At 40.6% G+C, this 14,085-nt stretch overlaps 1 protein-coding gene across 2 annotated transcripts in view; it reads left to right on the top strand.

Moving 5' to 3' along the window:
• LOC116894576 (NACHT, LRR and PYD domains-containing protein 4C) overlaps nt 1–2,440 on the top strand; it is a 36,926-nt gene extending 34,486 nt beyond the window's left edge. Inside the window, exon 10 of one of the 2 annotated variants that reach the window (XM_032896295.1) lies at nt 2,029–2,440. In XM_032896295.1, the coding sequence (XP_032752186.1) occupies nt 2,029–2,122 (94 nt within the window). In that variant the 3' untranslated portion in view covers nt 2,123–2,440. The remainder of the gene's footprint in view (nt 1–2,028) is intronic. The other variant, XM_032896296.1, reaches the window with a different exon arrangement.
• The last annotated feature ends 11,645 nt before the right edge of the window (nt 2,441–14,085 follow it).

Genomic DNA, 14,085 nt, shown 5'->3' with positions numbered 1-14,085 from the left:
TACTCTTGCAAATTCCCCTGCCCCCTCAAAATGCTGAGTGCCTGCAGATTTCTTTCCTTCTTGATGTTGGCTGGAGGTTGAGAGGGTACCAAGTGGGAGTGGCTGCATAACAAAGCAAAAAGAGGTGAGTTGTCTGTCCTTTACTGAGCCAGCTCTGCATCTGATTAGACTTCAGCCATGTTTGCCTGCACCCTGGAGCAAGGTATCCATTCCTTTGATTTGACCTGCAAACTAAGAGTTGTTATTTGACATGAGAAATTCAAAACTACGCAGGTGTCAGATAATGTGCTAGATATTTTGAAACCAAGTAAGTTTCTGTGATGTCTTCCTACTCCACCATGGAAAGTCTCAGAAGGTCATAGACTACAATGAATATGCCCTAGGACCACAGTTCATTCCTACCGGACAGAACTTCTTGAATCATAAAAATATACATAATAGTTTGAATGAAAATGTCTCCCATAAGCTCAGATGTTTGTATATTTGGTCTGGAGTTGATATTGCTATTTCGATAGGTGTGGGAAGTGAGCCCTAGGTTGAGAAAGTATGTCACTGGGACAGGTTTTGAGGTTGCAAAGCTTCATACCATTCCCAGTGAGAGTTCTCTGCTTCATGCTGTGTTTTAAGCTGTGAGCCCCTCAGCTTCCTGCTCCTGAGGACACTTTTCCCTGCCACCATGGTGGGAGACTCTTACCCTGCTGGAACAGTAGGGGTTTTAGGCAAACAGACCTTTCCTCCTGTAAGTGGCCTTGGTCATGGTGTTATTTTATCACAATAATAGAAAAGTAATTGACATAGAATGAAATCAGAGACAGGAACCAAGGGGTGTGTGTGTGTGTGTGTGTGTGTGTGTGTGTGTGTACACATGCTTGAGAGCTATTAGCCAGAAGGCTAAGACCAGACAGTCAGATCATGGTTAAGAATTACTGGTTGGAGCTTGAAAAAAAAAAATCATCAGATCATGATAAGAATTACTGGTTGGATCTTGGGGGGAAAAAATCTTCAAGTCTTTTGCAAGTCTTCTATGCAAAACCCTAAGGCCTAGAAGAAGTTGGTGCTCATAAGAAGCACTAGAAGGACCACCATTCTGGATGTTGAAACCAAGTTGAAATAAAGCTCAGTCGGGGTGCAGAGTTCATGGCACAGAGATGGTCAGAGCAGAAGCTGTGAAGAAGCTTAGTCAAGTAAAGCGCTTGCAGCAAAAGCATGAGGACCTGGGTTCAGATCTTCACCATCCACCAATAAACTTGATGGTGGGCTCATACGTCTGTAACCTTAGGGCCGGGGAGAAGGGTGCAGACAGAAGACTCCCTGGTTTATTGGTCAGCCAGTCCAAGAGTGGCAGGTTCAGTGAGAGACTCTGTCTCGCAAAGATAAGGTGGAAAACAATTGAAGACACCTGACATCGACCTCTAGCAGGCAGGCAGGCAGGCAGGCAGGCAGGCAGGCGTGCCCATCTACACGTACACACATAGGCAAGCCAACAAATCAACTAATTTTTTATTTCATTTTTTTATTTTATGTATGGGTATTTTTCCTGCATGTATATTCTAGACCAGAGGCCAGAAGTTGGGATCAAATCCCCTGGAACTGGAGTTACAGATGGTCGTATGTCAGTTGTTATGGAGGAGTCCGAATGTTAAACATTTCTCAGCACACCATCTCATAGTATGGGTATGTCACCCCACCTAGGCAACATCGGGGCCACCTGAACTTGGCCTTAGAACAAATTATGGAGGGAAACTTAGGTGTTAGAAAGCAAAAAGGAAGGTCTAGAGAAGTGGCTCTTCAGGTAAGAGCATCCGCTGCCCTTGTAGAGGACTCAGCCTCAGTTCCCAGCACCAATGAACATGGCAGATCACAAGCACTGTAACCCTACTTCTAGCAGCTCCAGTGACTTTTGACTCCCTAGGCACACGCGTGGTGCCCAGAGATTCACACAGGCACATACACATCCATAAATAATTTTAAAAAAATTAAATCTTAAGAGTGAGTTAATTAAAGCTGGTTTTTTGTTTATCTTTCTAGACTTCGAATTACTGACTTTGATAAGGAAACCCAGGAGTTCCTGATTGCAGAGGAAGAGAAAAACCCATATTTGAGCATCCTAAGCAATGTATAAACAGAAACAGAAAGCAAGGGTGGACATTCTGGTGTAGGAAACATGGCTATATTCCGACTCAAACTACCTCCGAAAGAAAGGGAGCAGGATCCTTAATTTGACCCATTGTATACAAAAATTACAGACCACTAACATTCCAATGAGATATGATTTCTTGGCTCCCTGTTCAGATGTGTTTTGCAAAATAGATATGGCTTTGTTGTTTGAACTCTAGTTTCAAACAGGCCATTCAAAGAGATTCATGCTAAAATGACCTGGCTTGTAATGACATTTTTCCCACACTGATATTTTAAGCACCCAATAAAGTCTTTAAATGTATCTTTACTTTTTTTGGGATATTTTTTATTTACATTTCAAATCTTATTTGTTTCTTTTCCCAGTTTCTTTGAATGCTTTGGAAATCTCTTAAAACGAGATTTGCCTGTTGGTGGATTACTGGACCTATGGTGTAGGTCCAGGCAATAATGGTGCCCTAGAAAGTTGTTGGGGAACTAATGGAAACTATAAATAATTTAGGCATATTCTAAATCTACTGGCTTCTAATTTCAGATGTTAGTGCATACATACTCATGCATGCACGCGTGTGTGTGTGTGTGTGCATGTGTACGTGTATGTATTTATGTATGTATGTATGTATGTATGTATGTATGTATGTATGTGTGTATGTATGTCATCAGATCCCTTGGAGCTGGAGTTACAGGCAGTATGTGAGCTTAACTGCTGGGCCATCTCTGCCCTCTCCTCTGTTTTGATTTAGAAAGGTACTGGCCATATTGAGCACCTGAGAAAGGCTGATCTGACTTGATTCTTAGTCCGACTAGCAATCTAATTAGGGCTTTTCCTTATCTCTTTCTGGATGGGGGAATTTTAAAAGCACAACTTTTATATCTTTCCTAGATCTATGAGAATGTCATAGCATGTATTTTGATCATATTCACCCACCCTCCCTCTTAACTTTTCCCAGATCCATCCTTCTCTTTCCACCCACCTTTGTGTCATCCCTCACTCTCCCATCAATGCCAATATGGGCTATCTAAGCATTCTTGGATGTGTGGCCTTTTACGGAAGTGTGACCAGGTACAGTATTTAGTGAAAACTGATCCTTTCTTCCAGCAGCTAACAGTTACACCTTCTTACATAGGGGTGGAGCTTCATGCCCAACTCCTCTCCATGCTGGAATCTGGTCTTTATTTGGGCACACCTAGGTCTTGTACCTGTGAGAAGCACGTTTATAGAAATCACTCGTCCCTTCTACCTATACCTAACCCTACAAATAGGGGGAAATCCCATTTTTTTAATCATACCCTATCTTATTCTGTTCTCCCTAAGTTCCACAAGTAATCCTTGTTTGGCTGGAACCCCTGCTCACCCCCTGTACAAGCTGGGAAATTCCATCTTCCCCTCCGTCCCCAAACCCTGCATGCACAGAGAAAACTCCATGCTAACCTGTCATGGGTCCTTGTCTCTGCCTTTCTGGCAATCAACCCAAGATTGCCCTCCAAGGGGCTCAGGCTTTGACCATGTATGGACACAGTACCAGCTCCTAGCTGGCATGACATCACTCCTCACTTAAGCTCTAAAATAGCCGCTTGCTTTAGCCTGGATGTGAGACCAGTGAACCCACCTGAGAGCTGCCGCCGCCTAATGAACCTGCCATTATCTAATTTTAATCTGGTCTAACCTGGCCTGTATCCATCGGATTACTGCAGGAGAGAATATGCCTGTTAACCCTAACATAAGATAAATGGATGATCTTACATCATCATTCCTATATAACTTAACCAAGTCCTTCAATGACATAAAATATCGAGGTTTTTTTCAGTTATGTAAAAGAAACCACATCTTCAATATTGTTAGTCTGGGCCTATAGCTGCTTGTATGTGCCTGTCAGCACAGATAGTGAGTGGAGAAAAAAAACAATAGACAGCATGCTTAAATGTGTATATATACACATGTGCATATATCTATCCTTGTGTTGCCAGACTAAAAGCAAAAGTAAATAGGAAATACATATACAAAAACGATACCATTTTCAATGTTTTAAAATGTGCTTAAGTTGGCTTGGTGAGATGGCTCAGTGGGTAAGTGGTCTTGCTACGAAGATGGATTGCCCCAGCTCCGTCTCTTGAATTTTCATGGTGGAAGGAGAAAACCAAGTCCCAAAAGTAGGCCTCTGACCGCACACAAATACACACACAAAATAAATATATAAAAATAAGTTCATGTGACCAGGTATGATGTCACACATCTGTGATCCCAGTACTCTGGAGAAAGAGGCACACAGCTCGGGAGTTCAAGGTTACCCTTGACCTCATGAGGAGTTTAAGGCTAGCCTGGACTACATGAGACCCTGTCTCAAGCAACATTCCAACATAGAGGAGAGAGGCATCCTGAGAGTTGAATTTCTTTAAAGGTGAGGCCACTGATAAGTTGACTATACTCCAGTGGAAGGCCAAACATCCAAGAGTACAGAGGAACAGCAGTAGTTGTACTTAACTATTCAAAAACTGGACACAGTTCAGTGGCAAAGCATTAGGTGACACCGCTCCAGAGAGACATGAATTAGCTGTAGTCACCCCAGATAGGGACCAATGACAGAACCACGAATGTACCACCTGAGTTCAACATGAGTGAGTCAGTGAGTTTTATTGGGGTTACTCAAAGGATCAGAAATGACGCAAAGTCTGCTACATATCAAAGCCTACCCCAGCATGGGTGAGAGCTCACACCCCAAAGATAGGAACCTAGAGCAGACCACACAGCCTACAGGCAGCTCAGTAGGTTGGAGTGTCCTTTCCAGGCGGCCAGTTGGTTTGCTCAGTGGTAGAGCGCTTGCCTAGGAAGCGCAAGGCCCTGGGTTCGGTCCCCAGCTCCAAAAAAAAAAGAACAAAAAAAAAAGAAAGAAAAAGAAAAGGGAAGCAAGGACCATGGAAAGGCTCAGCGGGTGATAGCACATGGTGTGAAAGCAAGGGAACGTGAGTTCAAATCCCTGGCACTCAAATAAAAAGCACCGCGGCATGGTGCACAGTGCTAAGGAACAGAGAAGTCCCAGGTGAAGGGACCAGTTTTCAGCACTGAGACATCCCAAGACCAAGTTCTCAGCGCAGAGGAAATCTCTTTGCCCCAGGGGGACAAAGAGCAGGCAGTGAATGTCAAAGATGGTTAGAGGACACAGGAGAAGAGGAAAGAAACGGGAAAGGGGAAAGGGATATTTGTCCCTGAGGACAAAGGACTGCCTCAGATAGAGAGGAGACAGATGTGACCTGTAGGTAAATGGCAGTTTATGGAGGTAAAAGGGTTAGGATGAGGTGTTTAATTTTGATTAGACATGTTAATTAGGTGAGCCAGAGGGACTTTTGATTGCTGGACTTGCTGGACCTTGGTGGTCAGCCTCAGTGGGAGCACGAGGTCAAATAAGGGAATAGACCTTGGGGGCTACCTTTAGGAATGTAATCTAAGGGTCGTTTGTTTAGCAAGGCAGAGAGGATGAGAGGGAAGGGCAAGGCCAGCCAGAGCCGTGCTAGCCACACTAGGCCGGGCTAGAGTCCCTTCACCAGGAGCTCACTGGCCATTCAGCCCTGCAGAAACAGTGAGCCTTGGGTTTGAAGAGAGGTGCTGCCTCAAGGCAATAAAGGACAAAGCTAAGAGAAAACTCACCATCTTCCTCTGGCCCCCAAAAGCATGCATGTAGGTGCTGACACTTGTGTACACATGCACAACACACAAAAGGAGTGCAGAGTGCTGTGCTGATGGGAGACACTGAGCTTCACAGAGTCCACAACACTCCTGGTAGATGATGGACCAACAGAGGTTGGTAACAGCTCCTTCAGGACTTCCTGTCCATCTTAATTATTGTTATAACTGTTGGGATTCAGACTCAGGACAAATGGAGGTATATATTTAACATACCAAAGCAGACCCGGCCTCCAGCTTTCCTCAGTCTGTACCTGCTACAGGGCATGACTGGCATAACGCCCTCTGCCCTGAACTTTCCAGTCGAGGAGCTGGGCTTCCCCTCCCCCAAACTCTTCCCCATATAATCCAGACATTTTGGTCTCCCTTCTTTCCTCCCTCCCACTCCTTTCTCTTTCCCTCCTCCTCCTCCTTTCTACCTCCCTCTCACCTTCCCCGCTTTAATTGGGCTTGACTTGGCTCATTTTTGTCGGTGTAGAATAACTCCGAATCCAGTTCGTGCTGACCACATGTACCTCCATGTGCAGGCATGTGGAGTCATTCACTAGGGTGCAAACGAACCCACCAACAGTTGCATTTCCCAAAGAAGAATCTATCTTCCTTCCCTGTCAGTCATTCAAAGCTCCTGAGTAGGGGTAGGACTTTTGGAAGCCTGCCCCTCCCCGACCCCCACTGGTGCTGAATTCTGACTGCCTTGAGCTTGTGCCAGTCTCTTACAGGCAACCACAGCTGCCGGTTTGTTTCAAGGCACGGACTTGCTGGCTTGGGAGTCACCCAGGATTGCCCTGTCATCTTCCTTAGCACTTGTGTGTCAAGCATGGTGCAAGACACCCATAGTTTTATGTGGGTAGGTAGGTAGGTAGATATATAGCTAATGAGTCAGTGATAAGTAGATAAATAAACAATAAATTAATGATAAATAGATGATGGGTAGGTAGATGATATGTAGATAAATACATATGATTGATTGATGATAAATAGATAATAGATGATATATATGTATATATATATTTGATAGATGATAGATGGTTGATAGATCAATACTAGATGATAGTTGGTAGACAATAGACAGACCATAGATAATTGATCAATAAAAGACAGATAAAATGATAGATTATAGATAAGTATATGATAGATCATGGATGATTGGAGATGGATAGATAAATGATGGATGAGCAGTTGGGTAGATAGATGATAGAGGGATGTGGAGCTATAGATAACAAGACTGGAGAAGGAGAACTGTTAGAGATCAAGGTATAAGAGGAAAGGACAATGGAAGAGATAAAACTCCACAAATAGCACACATTTCTCTCATATGTGGACCTAGATTTAAAGGTATGCATGAAGCCAGGCATGATGGTATGTTGCTTTAATCCCAGCACTCTAAAGACTAGACAAGAAGATTGCTCTGAGTTCGAGGCCATCCAAAGCTCCATGAAAAGAGCCTCAATAATAAATATATGTATATGACATTAAAACAGAAAGAGAGTTATTGGAGAGGAGAAAGTGTAAGGTCAGAAAAAAGGTGGAGGGCAAGAACAGGTGATTGGCTGCACAGAAGCTAAGAATGATGATAGACATATATGCGAAGATCACCTTTCATGTGCCAAATAAAAATTAATAATGAAAATCAAAAACATATTCACACATAAAAGCAGAAAGGAGAATGTTGAAAGAATATAGCTGAGAGAGGATATTGAAGGGCCTAATAATATCAATGTAGGGACTGGAGAAATGGCTCAGCAGTTAAAAGCACTGACTGCTCGGCCAGAGGTCCTAAATTCAAATTGCAGCAACCACATGGCGGCTCACAACCATCTGTAGTGGGATCTGATGCCCTCTTGCAGTGTGTCTGAAGACAGCTACAGTGTACTTACATACATAAAATAAATCTAAAAAAAAAAATCAATGTATATGATACAAGCATCTGAAAAGTAATAATGAAATTTGTGATTTTATGCAATAAGTATGTATTAATAAAAGAAAACTGCTTGCTAAAAAAAAAATGGTGTTCTTTGTACAATTAAGAGTAAAGAATTAGGCTTTTTAGCCTGCCTCTTCCACTAGGGCAGATCAGCAGCTTGTGTGCCCTCTGAAGACACCACAGTCTAAAGGCCTCCTAGGAGATCTGCTACAGCCAGGAACACAGGTTTTCTAGGAAACATGCCCAGGGACACAGGAAACTCAGGGACACAGGAGGCAGGCTTCAGACAGAGACACCCAGGCCAGTTAAAACCAGGGATAACCAGATGGAAAGAGGCAAGAGCAAGACTGTAAACAACAGAAGTCAATATACTTTGACACCATCAGAACCCAGTTCTTCCACCACAGCAAGCCCTGGATACACCAACACACCTGAAAACTAGGATGCTGACATAAAATCCTATCTCATGAAGATAATGGAGTCCTTTAAGGAAGATATAAATAACTCACTAAAAGAAATACAGGAAAACACAGCTAAACAGGTAGAAGCCCTTAAAGAGGAAACAAATCCCTTAAAGAAATACAGGAAAACACAAACAGATGAAGGAACTGAATAAAGCAGCCCAAGATCTAAAAAGTAGGTAGTGGAAACAATAAAGAAAACACGAATAGAGGGAAACGTATGAAGGAGGTCAGGAACTACAGATGCAAGAATAAACAACAGAATACAAGAGATTAAAGAAAGAATATTGGGCATAGAAGATATTAACACAATGGACAAAGAAATTCTTAAGCCTCAGCATCCAGGAAATCCAGGACACAATGAAAAGACCAAAGCTAATAATAATAGGAATAGAAAAGAGCAAAGAGGGGTTGGGGATTTAGCTCAGTGGTAGAGCGCTTGCCTAGCAAGTTCAAGGCGCCCTGGGTTCAGTCCTCAGCTCAAAAAAAAAAAAAAAAAAAAAAAAAAGAAAAAAAAAAAAAAAAAAGAAAAGAGCAAAAGATTCCCAGTCTAAAGGACCAGAAAACATTTTCAACAAAATTGTAAAAGCAAACTTCCCCAACTTAAAGAAAGAGATGGCCATAAATGTACAAGGAGCCTATAGAACACCAAATAGATTGGACCAGAAAGAAAAAAATCCTCCCACTATATGATAATCAAAACACTAAATGCACAGAACAAAGAAAAAATTTAAAACTGTAAGTGAAAAAGGCCAAGTAACATACAAAGGCAAACCTATCAGAATTACACCAGACTTCTCTACAGAGACCCTAAAAGCCAGAAGAGCCTAGACGGAGGTCATGCAGACCCTAAGAGAACACAAATGCCAGGCCAGGTTACTATACCCTGCAAAACTATAAATCACCATAGATGGAGAAACCAAAATATTCCATGACAAAACCAAATTTAAATGATATCTATCTACCAATCCAGTCCTACAGAGGATTCTAAGAGGAAACTCCAAAACAAGGAGAGTACTTACAAAAAAAAAAAAAAAAAAAAAAAAAAAAGTAATCATCTCACAACAAAACCAAAAAGGAGAGAATCACATACATATAATGCCACCTACAAAAACAAATATAACAGGAACTAACAATCATCTGTAATATCTCTCAATATCAATGGACTCAATTCCCCAAGAAAAAGAGGCTGCATACACAAGCAGGATCCAACATTGTGCTTCATACAAGAAACACAACTCAATGGTAAAAACAGACTCTACCTCAGAGTAAAAGGCTAGAAAAAAAGTCTTCCAAGCAAATGTCCCAAGAAACAAGCTGGAGTTGCCATCCTAATATTCAATAAAATAGACTTTTCAATGGCTAAGATCAAAAACTCAGTGACAGCAGATGCTGGCGAGGATGTGGAGAAAGAGGAACACCCCTCCATTGTTGGTGGGATTGCAGACTGATACAACCATTCTGGAAATCAGTCCAGAGGTTCCTCAGAAAATTGGACATTGAACTACCTGAGGACCCAGCTATACCTCTCTTGGGCATATACCCAAATGATGCCCCAACATATAACAAAGACACATGTTCCACTATGTTCATAGCAGCCTTATTTATAATATCCAGAAGCTGGAAAAGAACCCAGATGCCCTTCAACAGAGGAATGGATACAGAAAATGTGGTACATCTACACAATGGAATATTACTCAGCTATCAAAAACAATGACTTTATGAAATTCATAGGCAAATGGATGGAACTGGAAAATATCATCCTGGTGAGGTAACCCAATCACAGAAAAACACACATGGTATGCACTCATTGATAAGTGGCTATTAGCCCAAATGCTTGAATTACCCTAAATGCACAGAACACATGAAAGTCAAGAAGGATAACCAAAATGTGAATGCTTCATTTTTTCTTTAAAAGGGGAACAAGAATACCCTTGGGAGGGAATAGGGAGGCAAAGTGTACAACACAGGCAGAAGGAACACCCATTCAGAGCCTGCCCCACATGTGGCCCATACATATACAGCCACCCAATTAGACAAGATGGATGAATCAAAGAAGTGCAGGCTGACAGGAACCGGATGTAGCTCTCTCCTGAGAGACACAGCCAGAATACAGAAAATACATAGGCGAATGCCAGCAGCAAACCACTGAACTGAGAATGGGACCCCCATTGAAGGAATCAGAGAAAGGACTGGAAGAGCTTGAAGGGGCTCGAGACCCCATAATGAACAACAATGCCAACCAACCAGAGCTTCCAGGACTAAGTCACTACCCAAAGACTATACATGGACTGACCCTGGGCTCCAAACACATAGGTAGCAATGAATAGCCTAGTAAGATCACCAGTGGAATGGGAAGCCCTTGGTCCTGCCAATACTGAACCCCCAGTGGACGTGATTGTTGTGGGGGAGGGTGGTAATGGGGGAAGGATGGGGAGGGGAACACCCATACAGAAGGGGAGGGGGAGGGGTTAGTGGGATGTTGGCCTGGAAACTACTGGAAAGGGAATAACAATTAAAATGTAAATAAATGCCCAATTTAATAAAGATGGAGAAAAAAAAGAAAATCAGTATATTGACACTGATATACATATGTATTAAAACATGTACTTTTTAAAAAATAAATAAAAAAATAACAAAAGCACACACAAAAAAAATAGACTTTCAACCAAAAGTTATCAAGCATGATAAGGAAGGACACTTGATATTCATCAAAGAGAAAATTCACCAAGAGAAAGTTTCAATCCTGAACAGCTATGGCCCAAATCCAAGGGTACCCACATTCATAAAAGAAACTTTACTACAGTGCAAAAAACACACTGAACCTCATACAATAATATTGGGAGACTTCAATACCCACTCTCATCAATGGAGAGATCATAGAAATAGAAACTAAATAGAGACAAAGTGAAACTATTAGAAGTTATGAACCAAATGGATTTAATACAAAACATTTCACCCAAAAACAAAAGAACATACCTTCTTCTCAGCAACTCATGGTATCTTCTCCCAAACTGACACATATAATCAGTCACAAAACAAGCCTCAACAGACACAAAAAGACTGAAATAATCCCAAGCATCCTATCAGATCACCACAGACTAAGGCTAGACTTCAATAACAACAAAAACAACAGAAAACTCACATACCCATGGAAACTGAACAACTCTACTCAATAATAACTTGGTCACGGAAGAAAGAAGATGATGACAAAGAATACCAAAACTTATGGGAATAATGAAAGCAGTACTAAGAGGAAAATCCATAGCACTAAGTGCCCCTCATAAAGAAATAGAAGAGATTTTACACTAGCAACTTAACAGCACATCTGAAAGCCCTAGAACAAAAAGAAGCAAACACACCCAAGTGGAGTAGATGGAATGAAATAGTCAAACTCGGGGCCGAAATAAACCAAATACAAACAAAGAGAACCATACAAAGAATTAACAAAACTAACAGCTGGTTCTTTGAGAAAATCAACAAGATAGATAAATCCATAGCCAAACAAATGTATGGGCACAGCAACACAATCTAAATTAATAAAATCAGAAATGAAGAGAAAGACATAACAGAAAAAGAAGAAATTCAAAAATGTATCAGATCCTACTACAAAAGCCTATACTCAACAAAACTGAAAAATGTAGGGAAAACGGATGATTTTCTAGACATATAACACATAGCAAAGTTAAATCAAGAGCAAGTAAACTATCTAAATAGGTCCATATCCCCTAAGGAAATAGAAGTCATTAAAAACTTCCTAACCAAAAGAAAGCCCCGGAACAGGTAGCTTTAGTGCTGAATTCTACTAGACCTTCAAAGGAGAGCTAACACCAACAGTTCTCAAACTATTCCATAAAATAGAAACTGAAGGAACACTACCTAATTCATTCTATGAAGCCTGATTACTCTGATACCTAAACCATACAAAGACTCAACAAAGAAAGAGAACATCAGACCGATTTCGCTTATGAGTATCAATGCAAAAATACTCAATAAAATTTTAGCAAACTGAATCCAAGAACACATCAAAACATCACTCACAATAATCAAGTAGGCTTCATCCTAGGAATGCAAGGGTGTTTCAATATACAAAAATTTATTAACATAATCCTTTCTATAAACAAACTCATAGAAAAAAATCACATGATCATCTCATTAGATGCTGAAAAAGCATTTAACAAAACACAATCTCCATTCAAGTTAAAAAGAATTGGAGAGATCAGAAATTCAAGGCCCACACCTAAACATAATAAAAAAACAATATACAGCAAACCAACAGCCAATATCAAACTAAATGGAGAGATACTTAAAACAATCCCACTAAAATCAGGGACAAGACACTGCCCACTCTCCTAGTATCTATTCAATATAATACTTGAAGTTCTAGCTTGAGCAATCAGGAAAAAAAAGGGAGATCAAGGGAATACAAGTTGGCAAAGAAGAAGTCAAGGTATCACTGTTTGCAGATGATATGATAATATACATGAGCGACCACAAAAAAAAGTCTACCAGAGAACTTCTATAGCCGATAAAAAATTTCAGCAAAGTAGCTGGATATAAACTTAACTCAAACAAATCAATAGCCTTCCTTTATACAAATGATAAACAGGCTGAAAGAAAATAGGAAAACAATACCCTTCACAATAGTCACAAATAATATATCTTGGTGTAACTCTAACCAAACAAGTGAAAGATCTGTATAAAAAGAACTTCAAGTCTCTCAAGAAAGAAATAGAAAAAGACCTCAGAAATTGGAGAGATCTCCCATGCACATGGATTGGTAGGATTAACATAGTAAAAAGGACCATCCTACCAAAAGCAATCTACAGATTCAATGCAATCTCCATAAGAATTACAACAAAGTCTTCAAAGACATCAAAAGAACAATTCTCAACTTCATATGAAAAAACAAAAACCCAGAATAGTGAAAATAGTTTTTAACAATAAAAGAACTTTTTAGGGAGTCACCAACCCTGACCTCAAGTTGTACTACAGAGCAATAGTAATTAAAAACTGCATGGTATTGGCACAGAGAGAGACGGGTTAATCACTGGAATAGAATTAAAGACCCAGAAATAAAACCACACACTTATGAACACTTGGTCTGTGACAAAGAAGCCAAAAGTACAAAATGGAAAAAAGAAAGTATTTTCAAAAAATGGTGCTACCCTTCATAATAGACCCAAATAATATAAAGTACCTCGGTGTGACTTTAACCAAGCAAGTAAAAGATCTGTACAATAAGAACTTCAAGACACTGAAGAAAGAAATTGAAGAAGACCTCAGAAGATGGAAAGATCTCCCATGCTCATGGATTGGCAGGATTAATATAGTAAAAATGGCCATTTTACCAAAAAGCGATCTACAGATTCAATGCAATCCCCATCAAAATACCAATCAATTCTTCAAAGAGTTAGACAGAACAATTTGCAAATTCATCTGGAATAACAAAAAACCCAGGATAGCTAAAACTATCCTCAACAATAAAAGGACTTCAGGAGGAATCACTATCCCAGAACTCAAGCAGTATTACAGAGCAATAGTGATAAAAACTGCATGGTATTGGTACAGAGACAGACAGATAGACCAATGGAATAGAATTGAAGACCCAGAAATGAACCCACACACCTATGGTCACTTGATTTTTGACAAAGGAGCCAAAACCATCCAATGGAGAAAAAAAAGATAGCATTTTCAGCAAATGGTGCTGGTTCAACTGGAGGTCAATATGTAGAAGAATGCAGATCGATCCATGCTTATCACCCTGTACAAAGCTTAAGTCCAAGTGGATCAAGGACCTCCACATCAAACCAGACACACTCAAACTAATAAAAGAAAAACTAGGGAAGCATCTGGAACACATGGGCACTGGAAAAAATTTCCTG

Source organism: Rattus rattus, chromosome 2 (genome assembly GCF_011064425.1).
Source record: "Rattus rattus isolate New Zealand chromosome 2, Rrattus_CSIRO_v1, whole genome shotgun sequence".
NCBI lineage: Eukaryota > Metazoa > Chordata > Mammalia > Rodentia > Muridae > Rattus > Rattus rattus.
The sequence above is the reverse complement of the archived record's forward strand: the minus strand, read 5'-3'. Positions and strand labels throughout refer to the sequence as shown.